At 31.4% G+C, this 18,691-nt stretch overlaps 2 protein-coding genes across 2 annotated transcripts; one reads left to right on the forward strand and one right to left on the reverse strand.

Annotated features, from left to right (window-relative positions):
• Nucleotides 1–1,389: 1,389 nt before the first annotated feature.
• On the reverse strand, nucleotides 1,390–3,144 carry LOC117908735. The gene is made up of 2 exons (XM_034822426.1): nucleotides 2,125–3,144; nucleotides 1,390–1,804 (listed from the first exon to the last, which is right to left on the reverse strand). Exons 1-2 carry the CDS (start codon nucleotides 3,113–3,115, stop codon nucleotides 1,770–1,772), a joined length of 1,026 nt encoding a protein of 341 aa, XP_034678317.1. The 5' UTR covers nucleotides 3,116–3,144; the 3' UTR covers nucleotides 1,390–1,769.
• A 695-nt stretch (nucleotides 3,145–3,839) lies between these two features.
• LOC117909082 lies at nucleotides 3,840–4,229 on the forward strand. Its single transcript, XM_034822983.1, has one exon. The coding sequence runs from the start codon at nucleotides 3,840–3,842 to the stop codon at nucleotides 4,227–4,229; it is 390 nt and encodes a 129-aa protein (XP_034678874.1).
• Nucleotides 4,230–18,691: the final 14,462 nt, after the last annotated feature.

Consider the following 18,691-nt stretch of genomic DNA (forward strand, 5'->3'; position numbering starts at 1 on the left):
CCTCTAAGTCACCATTGAGGAAGGCATTCTTCACATCAAGTTGGTGAAGTGACCAATCGAGATTAACTGCCAAGGATAAAAGTACACGAACAGTATTGAGCTTGGCAACTGGAGCAAAAGTTTCTTGATAGTCAATGCCATAGGATTGGGTGAATCCTTTGGCAACCAACCGAGCCTTATACCTGTCCACATTACCATCTGCCTTGTACTTTACTGTGAAAATCCACTTACACCCAACTGGTTTCTTACCTCTTGGGAGGTCAGTAATTTCCCACGTACCATTCTTTTCCAGCGCCCGAACTTCCTCATCGACTGCCGCCTTCCACTTAGGATACTTGAAAGCTTCCTGAATATTCCGAGGAACTTGTATCTCTGTGATGCTAGAAGTGAATGCACGAAACGTAGGTGATAGCTTATCATAAGAAATAAAATTTCCAATGGGATGCTGAGTGCATGATCGAATTCCTTTCCTCCAAGCTATGGGCATATTAAGAATATCATTTTCTAACTCGGAATCAACAGTACCATCAGGAGCGTTGTTACCTGGAAGTTTGCTTGGATTAGGACCTGGTTCAGCCTCATGGGTTTGTTGAGAAAGTGCTCCTTCCTCCGTTTCCTCTTGGATGTGCTCCTTATCCCACAAGTCAACAATGGACTCTGGTTGATTAAATGACTCTGGAGGAATGTGATTTTCAGTGATGATGGGTGGCTCACTGAATGACTCAAGATCCCAAAATTGATATTCCTGAGTTGAATTCTCCCCCTGAATATCGTTTTTGGGATAGTAAGGCTGGGTTTCAAAAAATGTGACATCCATTGAATTGTAGAATTTTCTTGTGACCGGAGAGTAACACTTATACCCTTTTTGATTTGAAGAATACCCAAGAAAGATGCACTTGAGTGACCTAGGATCAAGTTTACTTCGATGTTGTTGATTGATATGAACAAAAACAGAGCACCCGAAAATTTTGGGTGGGACGGTGGAGATGAGACGAGTAGTCGGAAAGGATTTTAGGAGTGTTTGACAAGGTGTTTGGAATTTTAGTACCCTAGACGGCATCCTATTGATGAGGTAGGCTGCCGTAAGGACAGCTTGCCCCCAGAATAATTTTGGAACATTCATGGAGAACATTAGTGATCTAGCCACCTCTAACAAATGCCTATTTTTCCTTTCAGCGATTCCGTTTTGTTGTGGGGTATCAACACATGAACTTAAGTGAACTATCCCTTCTTGTGCTAGAAATTCTCCTAGAATGGAGTTGAAATAATCCCTAGCATTATCAGACTTTAGAATTTGTATTTTTGACTGGAATTGGGTCTGAATCATATTTTTAAAATTTTTGAAAATTTGACTCGTTTCAGATTTTTCTTTCATGAGAAATACCCAAGTTAATCTAGTGTGATCATCTATGAATGAGACAAACCACCTAGTACCAGTTACATCTTTTATTCTTGACGGACCCCAGATATCGCTATGAATCATTGAGAATGGACTAGACTCTTTATAAGGTTGAATGGGAAAATGAGACCGGACTTGCTTTGATAATTGACAGATTTCGCACTCAAAGGATTTTGGATTTTTATGAAATAATGAAGGAAATAAATGCTTGAGATACATAACATTTGGATGACCTAAGCGATAGTGCCACAACATAATTGCACTATCGTTATTTTGACATGAAACCGAAAAAGAATTACTACCAACTGCCATTTGAGGTTGTTCTTGTGGATCATGGAGCTCCTTAAGGATGTAGAGTCCAGAGCATTCCTCAGCATTGCCAATCGTCTTCCCCGAATCCAAATCCTGAAATTCACAGTGAGTGGAGGAAAAATTAGTAATACACCTCTTTTCCTTAGTGAGTTTACTAATTGACAATAGATTACAGTCCAAGTTAGGAACAAGGAGAACAGAGTTGAGAGTAAGATCCCTTGATAGCACAACTGAACCTGTTCCGGCAACCTTTGATAGTGAACCATCTGCTATTCGGACTGTTAAATTATTTGGACATGAGCTATATGTATCAAAAATTGTCGCATCTCCCGTCATATGATCAGATGCTCCTGAGTCCACGATCCAAGGTTTTTTACGTTTCTTACCAACAGTAAAGGCACTCAAAAAATTACCTTTGTGAGCCAAGGTTCCGGAACCAATGAGCTGGTTGGAAGATGAGCCAGTTTGTGACTGTACTGACAAAAGAGGAGACAGTAGTTTCTGAAGCATCTCCATTTGCTCCTTATTAAAAGGGCTAGCTTCAGGTTGTGGCGATTGTTCATCGGTAGCCACATGATTGCCTCGTCCTTCTTTCTCAAGTGGTTGACGTGGCTTCCAATCTACTGGCTTTCCATGAATCTTCCAGCAAGTTTCTCTTGAGTGTCCCGGCTTTCTGCAATGATCACACCAAGGTCTACCTCCTTTAATTTTTTGACGGTTGTCAAAAGGAGCGAATTGAGTCTTAAGAGCCGAGCTTTCTGCCATATTCAGTTGTTGATGGGATCCCATCATAAGATTTTTCCGACTTTCTTCACGACGCACTTCAGAGAATGCCTCTCTGAGGCTAGGTAGAGGTTTTACTCCCATGATTCTTCCTCTGATTTCATCAAGATTTTTGTTCAAACCTAACAAAAATTTAAACACACGTTTCCCTTCGACAATCTTTTTATACAACAAACCATCTGTAACACAATTCCAGTTATGAACCTCAAACGTATCAAGTTGACGCCATAGACGAGTAAGAGTATTGAAATATTCAGTTACCGTAAGGTTTCCTTGACGCAAATCGTGGAGGATGCCTTCAATCTGGATGATTTCAGATGTGTTTTCCTTGTCTGAGAAAGTTTCTTTTGCAATGTCCCAGATTTCTTTGGCAGTATCAAATGACAGAAAATTTTCACCAATGTCAGGGGTCATAGAGTTGACTAGCCAGGACATGACCATATTATTTTCTGCTATCCACTTCTTGTAGGTTGATGCTGTGGTTTCTGGTGCCGCCGAAGCTCCGGTGATGTAGTCATCTTTCTCCTTTCCCCGTATAAACATTAATATGGATTGAGACCATTGCAAATAATTTTGCCCATTCAGTTTATGGGCTGTGATTGGCAGATGAGAGGTTTCCATTTGATGAGAGGATAAAGACGATGAGATGATGATATCAGAAGTAGAGGATGATAAGTTGGTAGTCATTCCAAAGGTTGGACCGTATTTAGGCATAACCTAGAAGAATAGAATTGAGTAAAAAAAAACTGACTAAAGATGAAGACGATGAGACAGGATTAAACCTGCTCTGATACCATGAAGAATTTGAAGACTAACTATGGAGGAACATAGACTCAATTCATTCTATGATACTCTTATTACAATGAAAGAAAGCATAAATAAATAGCCTACAGATATGAGACAATTCCGGACTGGTATACTATCACCGGACGGAATTTCCCTTACATGGAAAGAGAATAAACTCTTACATGGAAAGTGAATAAACTATTACATGGAAAGAGAATAAACTCTTACATGGAAAGTGAATAAACTACCTTGCTAGAATTACTCCTAAATCAATTATAATAAAGGCAGTATATTTCACTAATTTAGGGAAGTAAACAGAGGATGCTAAATATGGGGAGGAACGCACAGGATGGAAGGCGACGTGGGCTTGATTTCCAACAAGTTTCATTATGCATATTACAAGTAGCAGATCAAGTGCATGGCAGCAGCATCGTCGTCGTCGTCGTTGTTGTCATCGTCGTCCTTATCCAGAGCAGAAAATAGATAATCTCATAAAGCGATAATCCATAGTTTCATTATAAACATATTAAAAGTAGCAGATCAAGGGCATGACAACATCATGTCGTCGTTATTGTCGCCGTTATCGTCGTCGCCGCCGTTGTCATCGTCGTCGTCGCCGTTTTCAACGTCGTCATTGTCCTTGTCGTCTTTGCTGTCATCCTCGTCTTCGTCGTCGATGAGTGGAAGGGAGACACCGCTGACGGCTGCCTCCATTGCCAACGCCGATGTGAGTGCAAGAGGAAGGAGCAGATGGTGGGACAGGCCCCCGAGCCGTTACAGCCGCCACTTTGGAGCTGCTATAAACCGTAGAACCTCCCACCAGAGCCGGGGGACAGCGCCGATGATCTCCATTTCCAAATGTGAGTGCAAGAGGAAGGAGCAGATGGTGGGACAGGGCCCCGTGCCGTTACAGCCGCCACCTTGGAGCAGATTGACTTTAGATAACTGATAACAAGTAATGGATATTGAGAGAGTGTTCAAATACCAGCAGGTTCAGAAGTCGCATCTTGAACATCACCTTCGTGTAATAGTCTAAACTTCAAAATCTTCTGGAGACTAGCAATCGGTTTAACTTCCTTGGCTGGAGCTTGATTAGGATCTCTTATGAATTTGCCTGAAAAAAGATTTGCTTCAGATGGTCCCGTCTCTTCATGAACCACAGGGGTGGCCTCTGCAAAGTGTATAACATGATAAACTTTTAGTAACAGATCTATTAAATAAATGACATCAAATGAACTTAAAATTGACGGCACTTGGATGATCAAATATGCATTTTCTTGGGTAAGTTGGAACCACACTTACGGCCTTATGAGAAAACCAAGCACGTACCATTTGTTTCCTCTTGTGAAAAAGACAAGCATTAATAGAAGCCCTAGTATCAACAGGTAAAATGGAACTGGAACCCAAATCAATCTTGCAATCAGGTCTGAGTCCCAAAGCAAACCCGAGCTGATATTTACATATAACCAAAAATGAAAATATTGGTAATTATGGATATATTAATAGATATTTTGGAAAAAAAATATTATACACTTAAAATTGATCAAAATTTATAAAAATATAAAAAAAAAATTCATAAAAATATAATTAGAAATATAATAGATATTTTAAAATTATTTTATTAAAGAATTTGATATATGTATAATATGATTTATCATATTTGATAATAATATTATATGCATTAATAAAAATATGAATTTTTTAAATATACATTTATTATTAAATTATATCAAATATTATTTCATAATAATATTATGATATTTGATTATAATATGTCTAATTTTAAAATATATCAATATTGTTATTAAAATTATAATCCATTTAATTCAATTGTATTAAATGATATAAAATAAATTTTAATATATATATAATTTTTTAATATTTAATTAATTCATTAATGATATTAAAAACATTTTAAAGAAAATCATTATGATAATTTTTATATTTTTTATAATCAATTAAAAGAAATTTTTACATTTAATTATAAAATAATTATAATTAATTTGCTCTCTAAAATATATTTTTAATATTTTCTTTATATGCTGACTTTCAATGCATCATATTTAATAAGGATCAAACTTGCCTAGTGGTAAGGTGAGCTAAACCCCAAACCTTTTATTTGGGTTGATTGAAATTTCGCCAAAATGATATTTCTCCACTAAATATAGTTTCATAACCTCTGATACAGAGCTATATTTTCAAATATCATTTCCATAACCTCTTCATACAAAAATTTTCATCCATGCATATAACTTCTCAAAGCAGTCCATACAAAAGAGGTCCAAAACACATATCCAAAGCCCAAGAACCGAACCCAATACTGAAAACAATTACTATAGAAATCAAAGAGGGAATAAATACAAATAAATAAATAAATAATCAATACCTCATAGTGAAACCCTAGGAGACAAAACGATTAATAATAAAAATAAATAAATAAATAAATAAATAATCATATCTCATAGTTGAAACCTTGGGAGACAAGGAAAACAATTACTGTGGAAATCAAGGCGGGAATAAATATAAATAAATAAAAAATCAATACCTCATAGTGAAACCCTAGGAGACAAAAAGATTAATCAAAGAGGGAATAAATATAAATAAATAAATAAATAAATAATCAATAACTCATAGTTGAAACCCTAGGAGACAAAAAGATTGGGCGTCAAGATGCAGGGGGCTTAGGTGCCATGGGTGTCGTGGGTTTTATGGGAAAGAAAAAAAAAATAGAAGTAAAAAATAAAAATGAAAGGGAAAATGGAGAGGGGAAAGGGGTGTGGCCGTGTGGCAGTCGGAGCTGGGGAGAAACGATGGGAAGGAAAATGGAAAAGAAGAAAAAAAAAAAGTGGGAAAAAAAAATGGAGAAAAAGAAAAGGAAAATGAAGGAGAGCGGAGGAAAGCTCCTGTGAGGTCGTGGGAGTTGGGAAGAGAGGGGGAAAATGGAATGGGAAAATTAGAGGAAAAAAAAATGAGAGAAAAAAAGGCAAGGAAAAGGGAATGGGAGAGAAGAGAGAACAGGAGACGGTGTGGAGGAGGGTTTTCTCTTGCCGTGGGAAATTTGGGGAGGAAGAAATGGGCAGGAGGGAGAGTGTGGGTAGGGTAGGGGAAGAAAGAGGAGAGGGAAAAAAAGAAAAAAGAAATGAAGAAAATGAAAATAAATAAATAAATAAATCAAAACTAAAAAATAAAAGATAACATAAAAACTAAAAAAAATAAATAATAAAAACTAAAAATTAAGAGTGTGATTTAGGCCAAAAAATATTCAAATGTAATTAAATTTAAAATTTAAGGGTAAAATTGAACTTAAAACTAATATAAAAATAAATTGGAAACAAATTTTGGGCCTATTGAGATTTAATAAGGTAATTATTTTTATATATTTCTTTAAATTTATTTAATTTATTTTCCTAAATTATATAAAAATTAAACAATTTAAATTCTATTTAATTTTCTTTTAAATTTTTAATGGTAAAACCCAACATAACATAACTATTTTTTCTTAACATTGTTTTCCATTGATACTTTTTGAACCAAACATAAATCCAAAAAGTGTTTTCTATGTCATATAGAGTATAAGTACGTGAAAATTTAAAGTTAATAAGATATTTATTTTGTGCCATAACATTAGAGGTGGAGGAGAGGGTTTGGTATGTTCTCATATTTATGCTTGTAGAAAAAGATATGGTCAGATTAAAAATTTGAAATGGGATTATGGTTTAGAAAAAAAAAAAAAAAGACAATCTTAAAATTTGAAAAAGAGAGCCGCTAATAAATGAAAGACAAGCTATGAGGGAAGAGTTTAAAAAAATTATTAAAAAAAAAAAAAATAGGAAGAAACCCTAAAAGCTAGACTCTTATTATTAATTATTATTTTAATTATAATTATATTTATAGAAGGATAAATTTTATGATTTATCATATATTTATAATTTAAATTATGATAATTATAGACCAATAAAATAATATTCATATTTTCATTAAAAATTATCCAAGTTTAAAATGAATTTTCAAATTTCTTAATTTTAATTACAGAATAATGTTTCAAAACCAAGAATATACAAATATACCACAAAATCTCTCTAAATTTTATGGGACCAAAAATACCATGAATGACCATCTAGCAGCAACATACAAACAAGAGATAAAACGACGTAGTATGAGAAGCAGTGAAGCACACAAGTTCTGAAGATTGGAATTGATTATCAAGTACTCGCATTCAAGAGATTTCATGTTTTCAACCAACCCATCTCTCTTAGCTCGAGTGCAGAGAGGTCGTGGCACACAAGTGTTTTCTTCTAATTTTTGCATCTATTTCCCCTGTCAATCCCACATTCCCAAGAAAAATATCAAACAATAATCCTCATTAATTGGCAAGAAAAAAATAAATAAATAAACCATTGATTTCATAAAGAAAAATCAATACGGTTTAAAGGGTAAAATTAATGTTCCAGCTTTCCACTTCTCTTAGCTGCCACTCTCCCAGCAACCAAACAGAAATCCCAAAAACCCATAACACAAATTGTGAGAAAAAAAAAAAAAAAAACATTGGCCAAGAAACAATAGCAAGAACGTCATCGATGATTAGGGTACAATCAGACCAAATCCAGGACGAAACAAACCGGAAAAGTTTAGAAAAGTTCTGGAGAAATTTAAGGAACGGGAAAGGGGCAAGCAGCCCAGAAAATGAAAGGAATGAACTAAACACAGTAGAAAAAACGAAAAGGATCTCAATACATAACAAAAGAGGAAAAACAAAATCCTTTCAAGAAAATTTTGAATATTATTTTTTAGGTAACCAAATGCAGAACCCAAGAGAGAGAGAGCGCTTACCTAGGGTTCCGGGTATTTCAGAGGGTGACGTGGGAGCCGTTGTCGGCGCTAGTGGAAACTAGAGCGGAGAGAACGAAGGTTAGCTCTTATTTTCTTTTTCTTGATCAATTTTTCTTTTTTTTTTTTCTGATACAAAACAAGGAAAAAAATTACTGGGCGGAGATGGTGGCCACATCCGATTCCACCGTCCTTCACAAATCGTACGAAAAAAAAGAAGACAAATTACAACAGAAGTTCGAAGCCCAAGGCCTGCAAAATTGCAGATCTAGAAACGCCGATCTCAACTTTGGTACAATCAGAAGGTACAAATCAACCAAAAGAGAACAACAAAGAAAAGAAAACGAAGGAAAATTGTGTATACCTTTATACAAGTTAAGAGAGGGGAAGGGTGGACGCCGCCTACAATTCACGGCCAGCATCACCACTTCCTTGATGTGTCACGCCCCAAGACCCACTCCAAGGGCGTGACGGTCATTTCACACCTCAAACTCGAAGGCTTAAAGTATAATCTGACCCAAACAATCATATTGTAACTGGATGTTACCAATTACCAAATACCTGTTCAGAGTAGCAGAACAAAATCTAAAATCCTCAAATTCAATTTCCAAATAACTTCCAAATATCAAATGATCCAAATAAACATAACTAATAGTTAAAACAAAATCCAACATAAAATCCTAAGTCAAATTCTAATGATGACTATTCCTCAGCCTAGCCATCACTCCTCACCCGAACTAAGAGTACCTGAAAAATTTTCAACAATTGGGAATGAGCTCACAGCCCAATAAGGAATATTAATGCAATTCATGGATCAAATATTTTCATTTCAAATAGGAGATATATATATATATATTTTTCTCATCAAATATCAGAGTTTCAAAGATACTAATATATTCAAAATTCAACCAACCATTTTCATATCAAATTCAAACACTTTCATATAAGATTCAATCAAATCCATTCCATTTTCATTACTCTGGTTATCAAATATCAAATGCCCAGTTAGGTGAGACTTTTCAAATGGGTGGCTAGCCTCAAATTGTTCCTGGTGGAAGGAACCAAACACTACTAGTACTAGTAACCTCTAACCAAACCCCTAGAGGCTGGGGTCCAAATCAATTACATTCCCACCAAGAAATGTAAAGGTCAACTATTATATCCCGTTGACAGGGCCGAATAGTCAACTATTATATCCCGTTGACAAGGGCCAAATAAACCAGAGTGATGTTTTTGTTCAAGTATTCAAATTTACACAACATAATATCTCCATATTTTGTGTCATAAATAAAACAAAATATTCCAACATAATATTTAGTGCAAAACAGTTTGATCCATGCATGGTAACCAAATATCATTTTCTTTTCCACAATTCAAAATAATATATAAAATAATTGAATTTTATAAATATTACATTAACTTCCCTTACCTCAAAATGTGCAAAGACCTTGAAGGAAAAATAACCCTGAAAAGTCTACTCTTCACCTAACACAATAAAAAGACCACTATTACTATTTACCTCAAAATATAAATCTGATAATCCTAAAAATTTCTAAATGTTAAGATTAATATTTTTTATTAACAAAGTAATAATTTAATTACTCTATTCCTTATTTAATTAAAATTAATAAATTCTCAATTTGTTTCTAATAACACATTACTAATTTAATTAAATTACAATTTTATTTCATTATAAAATTCTATATATAATATATATATATATATATATATATATATATATATATATTGCTAAATCTCTCATTCTATTTATTACAAAAAAAAAAGACCATTATTACTATTATCTTATTTATTAATCTAAAACTAAATATTATTATTATTATTTTTTTAATTAACCAATTCAAAAGTCACTCATGTCTCGGGTACACCAAACAAAAAAAAAAACAAGTTTTTTTTTTTTTTTTTTCAAACATAAACTTTATCCATTATTATCAATATAATAATATATATACATATATATATATATACATTAACTACACACCATCCTTCCCTCCATCCGTACACACACCCACATATATTATTTTTTTTTCCCTTTTTTTTTTTTTTTCTTAAGCCATTCTCCAATTCCACAGCGTGCACACGCGTCTTCCAAATTTTTTTTTTTTTTTAATAAAACAAAACTTAAGATCTCCCCAATTCCAATAATAAATCAAAATCTTAAATTTTCACTATTTGATATTAAAACGAATTTAAAAAAAATAATCTAACCCTAATCTAGATTTGGGGTTTTCCAAAAAATATATCTAATGTGTTTGAAATTAATCAATGAATCTAAAATATTAAACTAGGGGTTAGACTCTTACCTATAGAGATCTGTTCTTCAACCCTGAAATCTGACTCCAACCTACGTTCTCTGGAATTCTGCGAACAAGAACTCTATTCAGAAAAGAATGGAAAGAATAAAATTTCTAATTTATAATTTATTCGTAAAATTACCCTTTTACCCCTCTTCCTTTTTATTAAATTAATTAATTAACTAAATTAATTATTATTAGTAATTTCCTAAATTACCCTTAAAAGAAAATGTTGGGCGTTACATGATGGATCTGCCTTTCCTGCAAAAACTTTTGGAAGACATTCAACTGTGAACAATGAAACCCTCAGATATCCGGAGGAAGCACTCTCGCCTCCAACTCCACTGCCGAGACTCCGAGAAGAGGCTCTAGCGTGTGAATGTCCACATGCACGTGTTTTTATGCCTCGCGTTTCTATGGCGCGTTGAAATCACTGGCGTAATTGATCAGACCTTCCGACAACCAAAAAAATTTGAAGCCAGCCACAATACTTCCAAGTCTTGAACAAGCAGAAAATAGACAATCTCATAAAACCATCCATAGTTTCATTATCATAAAACTCTTATACACATGGGAGTGATAAAAGTAGCAGATCAGTTCAAACCAAAATAATAATAATAATAATAATCGCATAAAGCAAACCATAGTTTCATTATATATATATTACAAGTAGCAGATCAAGTGCATGGCAGCAGCAGCATCGTCGTCGTCCTTATTTAGAGCAGAAAATAATCCATAGTTTCATTATATATATATATATATATATTGAAAGTAGCCGCAGATCAAGTGCATGGCAGCATCGTCTTCTTCGTCACGGGACTCACGTCGTTGTGTTGTCGTCGTCCTTCTTATTCACAGCAGAAAATGGATAATCTCGTAAAGCGATAATCCATAGTTTCATCCATCATCATCGATGAGTGGATGGGGGGCAGGGCCGATTGCTGCCTCCTTTGCCAACGCCGATGTGAGTGCAAGGAGAAGAAGCAGATGGTGGAACAGGCCCCCGTGCCATTACAACCGCCCCTTTGGAGCTGCTCTGAACCCTAGAACCTTCCACCGGAGCCAGGGTGATCAGAATCAGCCAGAGATAGAGTGGGATGGAGATCCACTTCATCACTTTCTTTAACGCATTCATGATGGATGCTAAACATACAGAGTATCAGTGGTATATAGAGGCCGAACATTGCAGCACCAGCCCCGTGCCGTTGAAAATATTCTATTTCAGTATTTCCTATCAATCCCTATCGCCGTATGACTCCGACATTCCGGAACCATGGACCGCAAAGTATACACCTGGATATCCCAGTTGTCCCCGCACGTGAACATCCAAGATCGGAGGTAAGCAATCATTATGTTTTAAATATTTTGCCTATTATTATTATAAAGGTGAATAAGGCCTGTACAAGTCTGTCTAAATATTTACATAAATTTATAATTTACAAATTTGTACGAATTTTATAAAGTTGAATAAAAAAAAAAATAATGATAATCAAATATTAAATTAATAAAAAGTAAATTAAGATAATAATTGTAACTTAAAATATATATATATAAATATGAAAAAATATTTATTTATTATTTTCAAAATTTTCTTTACAGTAATTTTATAATTTCTTCTAACTTTCCACTCTAATTATATTAACGGTAAGCCCTTCACAGCAATTTTCAGCCCAGCAGCCTCTTAACCATAATTTTCGGGATAATACAGTTGTTGTCTATTTCTTCCCGCTTTCTTTGAATTGACCGTTTCTTTGATGACCGTCTTGGATGTTTGTGATTGCCTGTGTCTTGAATATTTGACTGTTCACTTTTTCATTAGGGTATTTGTAGCTTCATCCACACGTAACCATGTGAATAGTAAGCTAATACTGTATTTTTCATATATCTAAATTTGATTTTATTTCGTCAAAATTCTAAAAAAAATAATTTTCATTTATTTTATGATTGTGCTTAAATATATTTTATTTTATAATAATTAAAATTATTAAATGATTATATTTATTTCTTCTATTTATTTTTATTAATTTAAATCTAATTTCTTTTATTTTAATTTGATAAGAGTTACAAAATTTATTTGAATAAGATTATTATTTTAATTTTTTTAAAGTTTAAGAAATCCCATTTAATTCTTTTTATTTTTTAAAATTTTAAGAGAAAATATAATTAAATACATCTTATTTATTTAATTAGGTCATACTTATTTGTGGTAAGAAATTCAAGCATTAATATGGTGGGAGAAACAAAAGTTCAAATGGCCGGATGGATCGATATAGAAAAATAATAAATTAACAATAATAAAATTGAGATGCCAAAGGTTGTAGGCAACCTATTAAGATTTCATACTCATATATTATTATTTATTTATTATTTTTAATTACATTTATAAATAAAATAAAATAAATTACTGAGGCAAATTGTGGACCCCATGTTTCGCTTGATGTGTTCCCACTCAATGATAAAACTTTAAGTGTGACTCCTGAAGAAAAAAATAAGTCTGTGAAAAACCAAGTCTGGGTTCGGAGGTCAGGTTACTTATTGGGAAGGTATGATGGTGAGCCATAGCACCTCTCTAAGTTCGTATACATACGGTCTCTACTAATCGAATTGAGGGAATTGTGGCAATTAATTAATTAATTATGGATACCAAATAAAATAATTATGCAAATGAGTATGTACAAATCATGGTGAAAATCAACATACAAAAAAATAATGTGAAATCTAATAACCAGAATATGCAAAATAAATTACAAGAGGATTATGCAAAAATAATTTATTGAGCTAAATAAAATAAAATAAAATGGTTTTCAATAAATTTCAAAGGATTTTATTAAAAATGATTTTGAATTAATGATTTCAATTTATTTATTTACAAAAAAAAAAAAAAAGAATCAATTTATTTTTTCAATTTCATTTATATTCAATTTTAAAAAAAATATTTACACTTATTGAATCAAAAGAATTTATTATAAAATTTTAATCTGGGTACAAAAATTATTTTCACTTGTTTTTACAAAAAAAAGAATGAATTTTTACAATTTTATTTACAAAAGTATTCCAATTTGTTTTGCTTTAAAAAAAATGATTTATACAAATTATTAAAAAGAATAACTTTATTTACAAAATAATTTTTAATTAAAAAGAAAAAAAATAAATCCTCAATTTCTAAAAAATACTTTTAATCCCATTTTAATTAAGGAAAAAGAATTCATTTAAGTAAAACATTTTTTTGGATAATTTTTTTAAAAATTAAATTTTAGGACAACTTTATTTACAAAAACAATTTTTATTAAACAAATAAATTTTTGAACAATTTTATTAAAAACAATTTTTTGAATTCTATTAAAAACGATTTTTTTTTTTTGGATTTTTCTAAATGCATTTTTCTGAATTTTTATAAATAATAAAAAACTTTCTTTTATTAAAAATAATATTTTAAAATTATTGTTTTATCAAAATATATTTACTGAATTCTTCCTCTCATTTAAATAAAATTTCTAGTTTATTCGATGTTCAATTTTGTACACACAAGTAAATATACACAGATAAATATTTAAAGAAATCAATAGAAATAAAACCAAATATAAATGAGAAATCAAATATGTACCCCAATAAGCTTACAACAAGTTCAATGCTCCATTTACAGCTTTTCAAGTCTCACTTTGCTTCATGAAATTCCGTGTTCCATTTGTAATAAATTTGTACTAGACCAACAAGTTTGCAGAATGAGTATATGCAAAAACAAAAATAGTTCAAAGGTATAACCAATAAGTAATAAGCCTAAGTCAAAATAAGATAAACAATATGCAATTGACATAATCCAAATATCTCAAATTAATTACTAACAATATATTAGTCTAAGTTTCATATTAATTTACCACCAATAAATTAACTCAAATTTTGTATTAATTCAACAATTCAAATATCATAAATAACAATTACTATTATAAATGAATAATGATAATAATAGGAAACGGATGAGATGGGAAGGGGTCGTCGATCGACAGTGGCTCGTCGGCGGAGACTGGTCGGTATCCCGGTGGCCGTGGTGAAGGGTTGAGTTTTTGAAAAATAAATAATAATAATAATAATAATAATAATAATAAAAAAAAAAAAAAAGGATAAATGAGATGAAGAAGATGGAAGGAGAATGGGGAAGGAAACGAGGAGGGTTCCGGTTGGAGGAGGAAGTGGCAGTGTATGAGTTAAAGTGAAGAAGAATGGAAAAAAATAAATAAATAAAAAAAGAGAAGAAGAAAAATAAAAACAAAAGAAATAAAAAATGGGAAAATAGTGAGATGGGGGGAGTGTGGCCGGAAATGGATGATTGGGGAGAAAAAATGAAGAAGAAAATGGGGAAGCCCAAAATCAGGGAGCTGGCTGTGAGGGGAGCGTGGTGAGTCGTGTTGCTGCAAAAGATGAAGAAAGAAAAAAATGGGGGAGCCCGCAACATCAGAATGGGGGGGGAACTAAAAAAAAGAATGAGGGCTTCATGGGGGGCCGGCCACATGAGAATAGGGGGAAAAAAAAAACTAAAAAAGAAAAAGGGAATAGAGTAGGGGAAGTGTGGTGACGTGAGGGTATGGGAGGAGAGAGGGAAAATGGGTGGGGTAGGTGTGAAACGTAAGAGGAGAGAGAGGAGAGAGGAGAGAGAAAAATAAAGAAAAGAAATAAAAATAAAAATAAAATAAAATAAAATATAATAATAATAATAATAATAATAATAATAATAATAAAATAAAATATAAAATGATAAAAACTAATAATTAAATAGTGAGTGAGCAAAAATATATGTAATCAGGATTTAAAAGTTAACGATAAAATTAAGCTTAAAATCAATATAAAATAAAAATGAGATAAATTTTGAGTTCTATACAAATTGTGACATATATAAAAAGAGAAGTTGTGTTTTAAGTGATAAAAAAATAACACTTGAATTAAGTTAAATATTGATTAAGAAAAACATTATAGAAAATTTAAATCTTAATGTAAATTAAAAAAAAAAATTCCCATCAATATATTCTTCCTCGGATTCTTTCTTTTTTTTTTTAATAAATTTTAATTTCTTTCTCAAATATCTTGATTGGCAATCGAGAAAATAAAAGAAAATTGGAGTAAAAAATTTTTAAAAACTTGCACATGAACCCTTATTCTATTTCCATTTATTTTCTATTTTCATAAAAGGAAATAATAAATAAAATTATATTTTCCATGTAATATATTTAAAAACAATTTATTTTACTTTAATTTTCCTCTAATGCAAAATTGAAGTGAAAAGGAGTCAAACCAATTAAAGAAAGCAAACCTTTTAAACTGACTTGTTGCTTCATAAAAGGCTCGATATTAAAGTACGTAATATGGTTCAGACATGCAGACAAAATAGGTGACAGCATTAAATTTTTGTTCTCTTATTCTTTTTGAGTGGTAGAGACTTCCAGGTGTTTGAGATTCGAGAAAGGCAAGGTTGAAATACCGCAACTTGTAGCCAACCCTAAACCCTAAAAGTTAGACTCTTATTATTATTTACTATTTTTTATTATATTTATAAAAGGATAAATTTTATGACTTATCATATATTATAATTTAAATTATGATAATTATACACCAATAAAATATTATTCATATTTTCATTAAAAATAATTAAAAATTTATCTAAGTATATAATTAAAAAATAATATTTTAAAATCAAGAATATACACATATATCTCAAAATCTCTCTAATTTTAATTTTAATTAAATATATATATATATATATATATATTTATTTATTTATAAGAAAAAAAAAACCATCTAAATATTTCATCTTTTAAGACATACAAAAAATCAAACTTTCATACTTAAGAGTTTAAAAGGTAATAAAATTTTCAAAATCAAATTTGAAAATCTAAGAATCAAGTTCAAAACATCTATCTTAAAGATCAAGCATTCATATATTTACCAAACATTCTTCCATGTCCTAAGGGATTGGTAATGAAAGGTTTAAGCATTCATATACTTACCTAACATTCCTCAGTTTGGGTCCTAAAGAGTTGGTCATGGAAGGTTGATGATTTATAAAAAAAAAAACAAAAAAGAAAAAAAAATCAATTGAAAAAATGTCACTAAATGTAAAGGTCCAAACCTAAACTTGAAAAACCAAGTCTAACTTATGCCAGAGCCAAAACTCTGGCCTAGATTATGACACGTGTCATGCATCAAAATCCAAATAGCCTACGTCAAAACTTAAATTAAGTTCATGTTTTGAAGAAATTGTACCATATTATTTAAATTAATCAAGTTCAATTTGACCATTATGTTTTTTTTTAAAGAGAAATTCATGTACAATATTACATATTATTTTTAAAAGAACTCCATATAAAAGATGGTATAATGCAGCTTATTGTAAAAACCTTATTTTGGTTTATGTAAAAAGTTATTCATATTTAACGAAACTTTTACAACTTTTGGTTAAAGTCAAACCGTTTCAAATTCCTTATGTACTCATCTCAAATGCTATTGAAAACAACATTAAGATTATTACTTTTCCTAGAACATCCAAAAGCCCTTAATAGTCCAAATCAAATGATATCAGTAGATCCACGGTCTAGAGAATAAAGACAAAATTAGGGGAAAGAATGAAGTTGACTGGATCTTTTATTAGATTTTCTTTAAGAATATGCACAAATGGACAAAAGGAAGCTTGCTGGAGACTTCGTCACTTGGGTATCTAAAACTTTATATCTTGCTTATTTGTTTTTTTTTTTTTTTATTGGGTTGTTGAAGGGTGTTTTTGGTATTTTTACCATTCTTAACACAAATGGCGAGGAATTTTTGCACTTTGTCGGGTACAAAATCATTATAAAGGTGTAGAATGATGACCCTTTCTCGGGTCATTTTCACCACAGCTCACCCTATTTAGTAATTCTCTCATTCCCAACTCAGCATCTAGACTAGGCACAAAAAATTAAGAGAATTATTAAATACATCCCCGACATTCATCCTTTTTCTTCTTTTAATAAAAAAAATATATAAAATTATCAAAATAGTGTTTCATTAATTTTTCTTTCTTGTCTGAGACGGAAAAAAGGGCAAAAAAAACTTACCGGGCGTTGATGGCGGCCATGTCCGATTCCACCGTTCTTCACAAATTTGCTGCCTACAGCATTTAAGACACATGGATTATAATCGTTAAAAATAATTAGCCGTTAAAACTAAGTTTGTGTTGTAAAATAAATGTAAAAATTTAAAAATAAATAAATAAAGGAATAAAAAGAGAGGATAGGCTAATTATTAAGTATGACTCCATTAATTTATTAACCTTTTTTATATGCTATGGGATGATACGATTATAATATTAGCATCCATACACAAATTATTATAAAATATTTATAATAATTTGGATATTATTAATTTAAAAGAGACGATCACAAATCCCAAGACCACAAGACCAATCAAAACTTTTATATCTATAAGAGTTTTGTTCCATATGTATATTTGTCTGAATGCTATGATTAGATTGGAAGAGAAGAAACACCTTATTTTATCAACGGATTAAAATTATTAAAACATTGCTTTTCCTAGGGTTTCGAAAAAGCCGAAGACTTTAAAAAAAAAATTATAATGGATCCAAAGAAAAAGAGTACATTATGTTCATATTTGATTAAAGATTTTTGTTATTTCACGAATTGAAGGTTTTATTATTTGGAGGAGATTATTAATTTATTAAATAGTTATTTATTGAGATTTTACATATTGAAATGGAGAGGTAGATGAATCATGAGTACTGACTTTTTGTTGTGAAACGAGTGGTGTAGAATCTTGGGGTTTTTATATGTTTGGTGAACTATTTTTTGTAGAATAATTTCTAAAATAATTATTTAATATTAACGTGTTTTCATATTTTTGAGTGCTGTATGAAACAACTACAATCAACGATACAGCCAAGGCCCAAAAGTGAGTGCGTAGGAAGATTTGGCTTTTTGAGTGACACTCTCTCTTTCTTGCTTTCTCCTTTTCTGGATTTGAGTGCGTAGTAGGCTTGCGTAGGTAGATATGACGATTTGAGTGACACTCTCTGTTTCTTGCTTTCTCCTTTTTTGGATTTGACTATGTAGCATGTTTGTTTGTCTGTTTCTAGAAGCTATTACTAGAATGCGTCCGTGAATTGTTAGGTAATTTTGTAATTTTTTATATATCTAAACTTGATTTTAATTATTTCATAAAAATTAACTTTTTATAATTTTTATTTATTTTGTGGTTATCTTGAATATATTTTATTTTATAATAATTATATTAA

The sequence above is a fragment of the Vitis riparia genome, chromosome 19 (assembly GCF_004353265.1).
Source record: "Vitis riparia cultivar Riparia Gloire de Montpellier isolate 1030 chromosome 19, EGFV_Vit.rip_1.0, whole genome shotgun sequence".
Classification (NCBI taxonomy): Eukaryota; Viridiplantae; Streptophyta; class Magnoliopsida; order Vitales; family Vitaceae; genus Vitis; species Vitis riparia.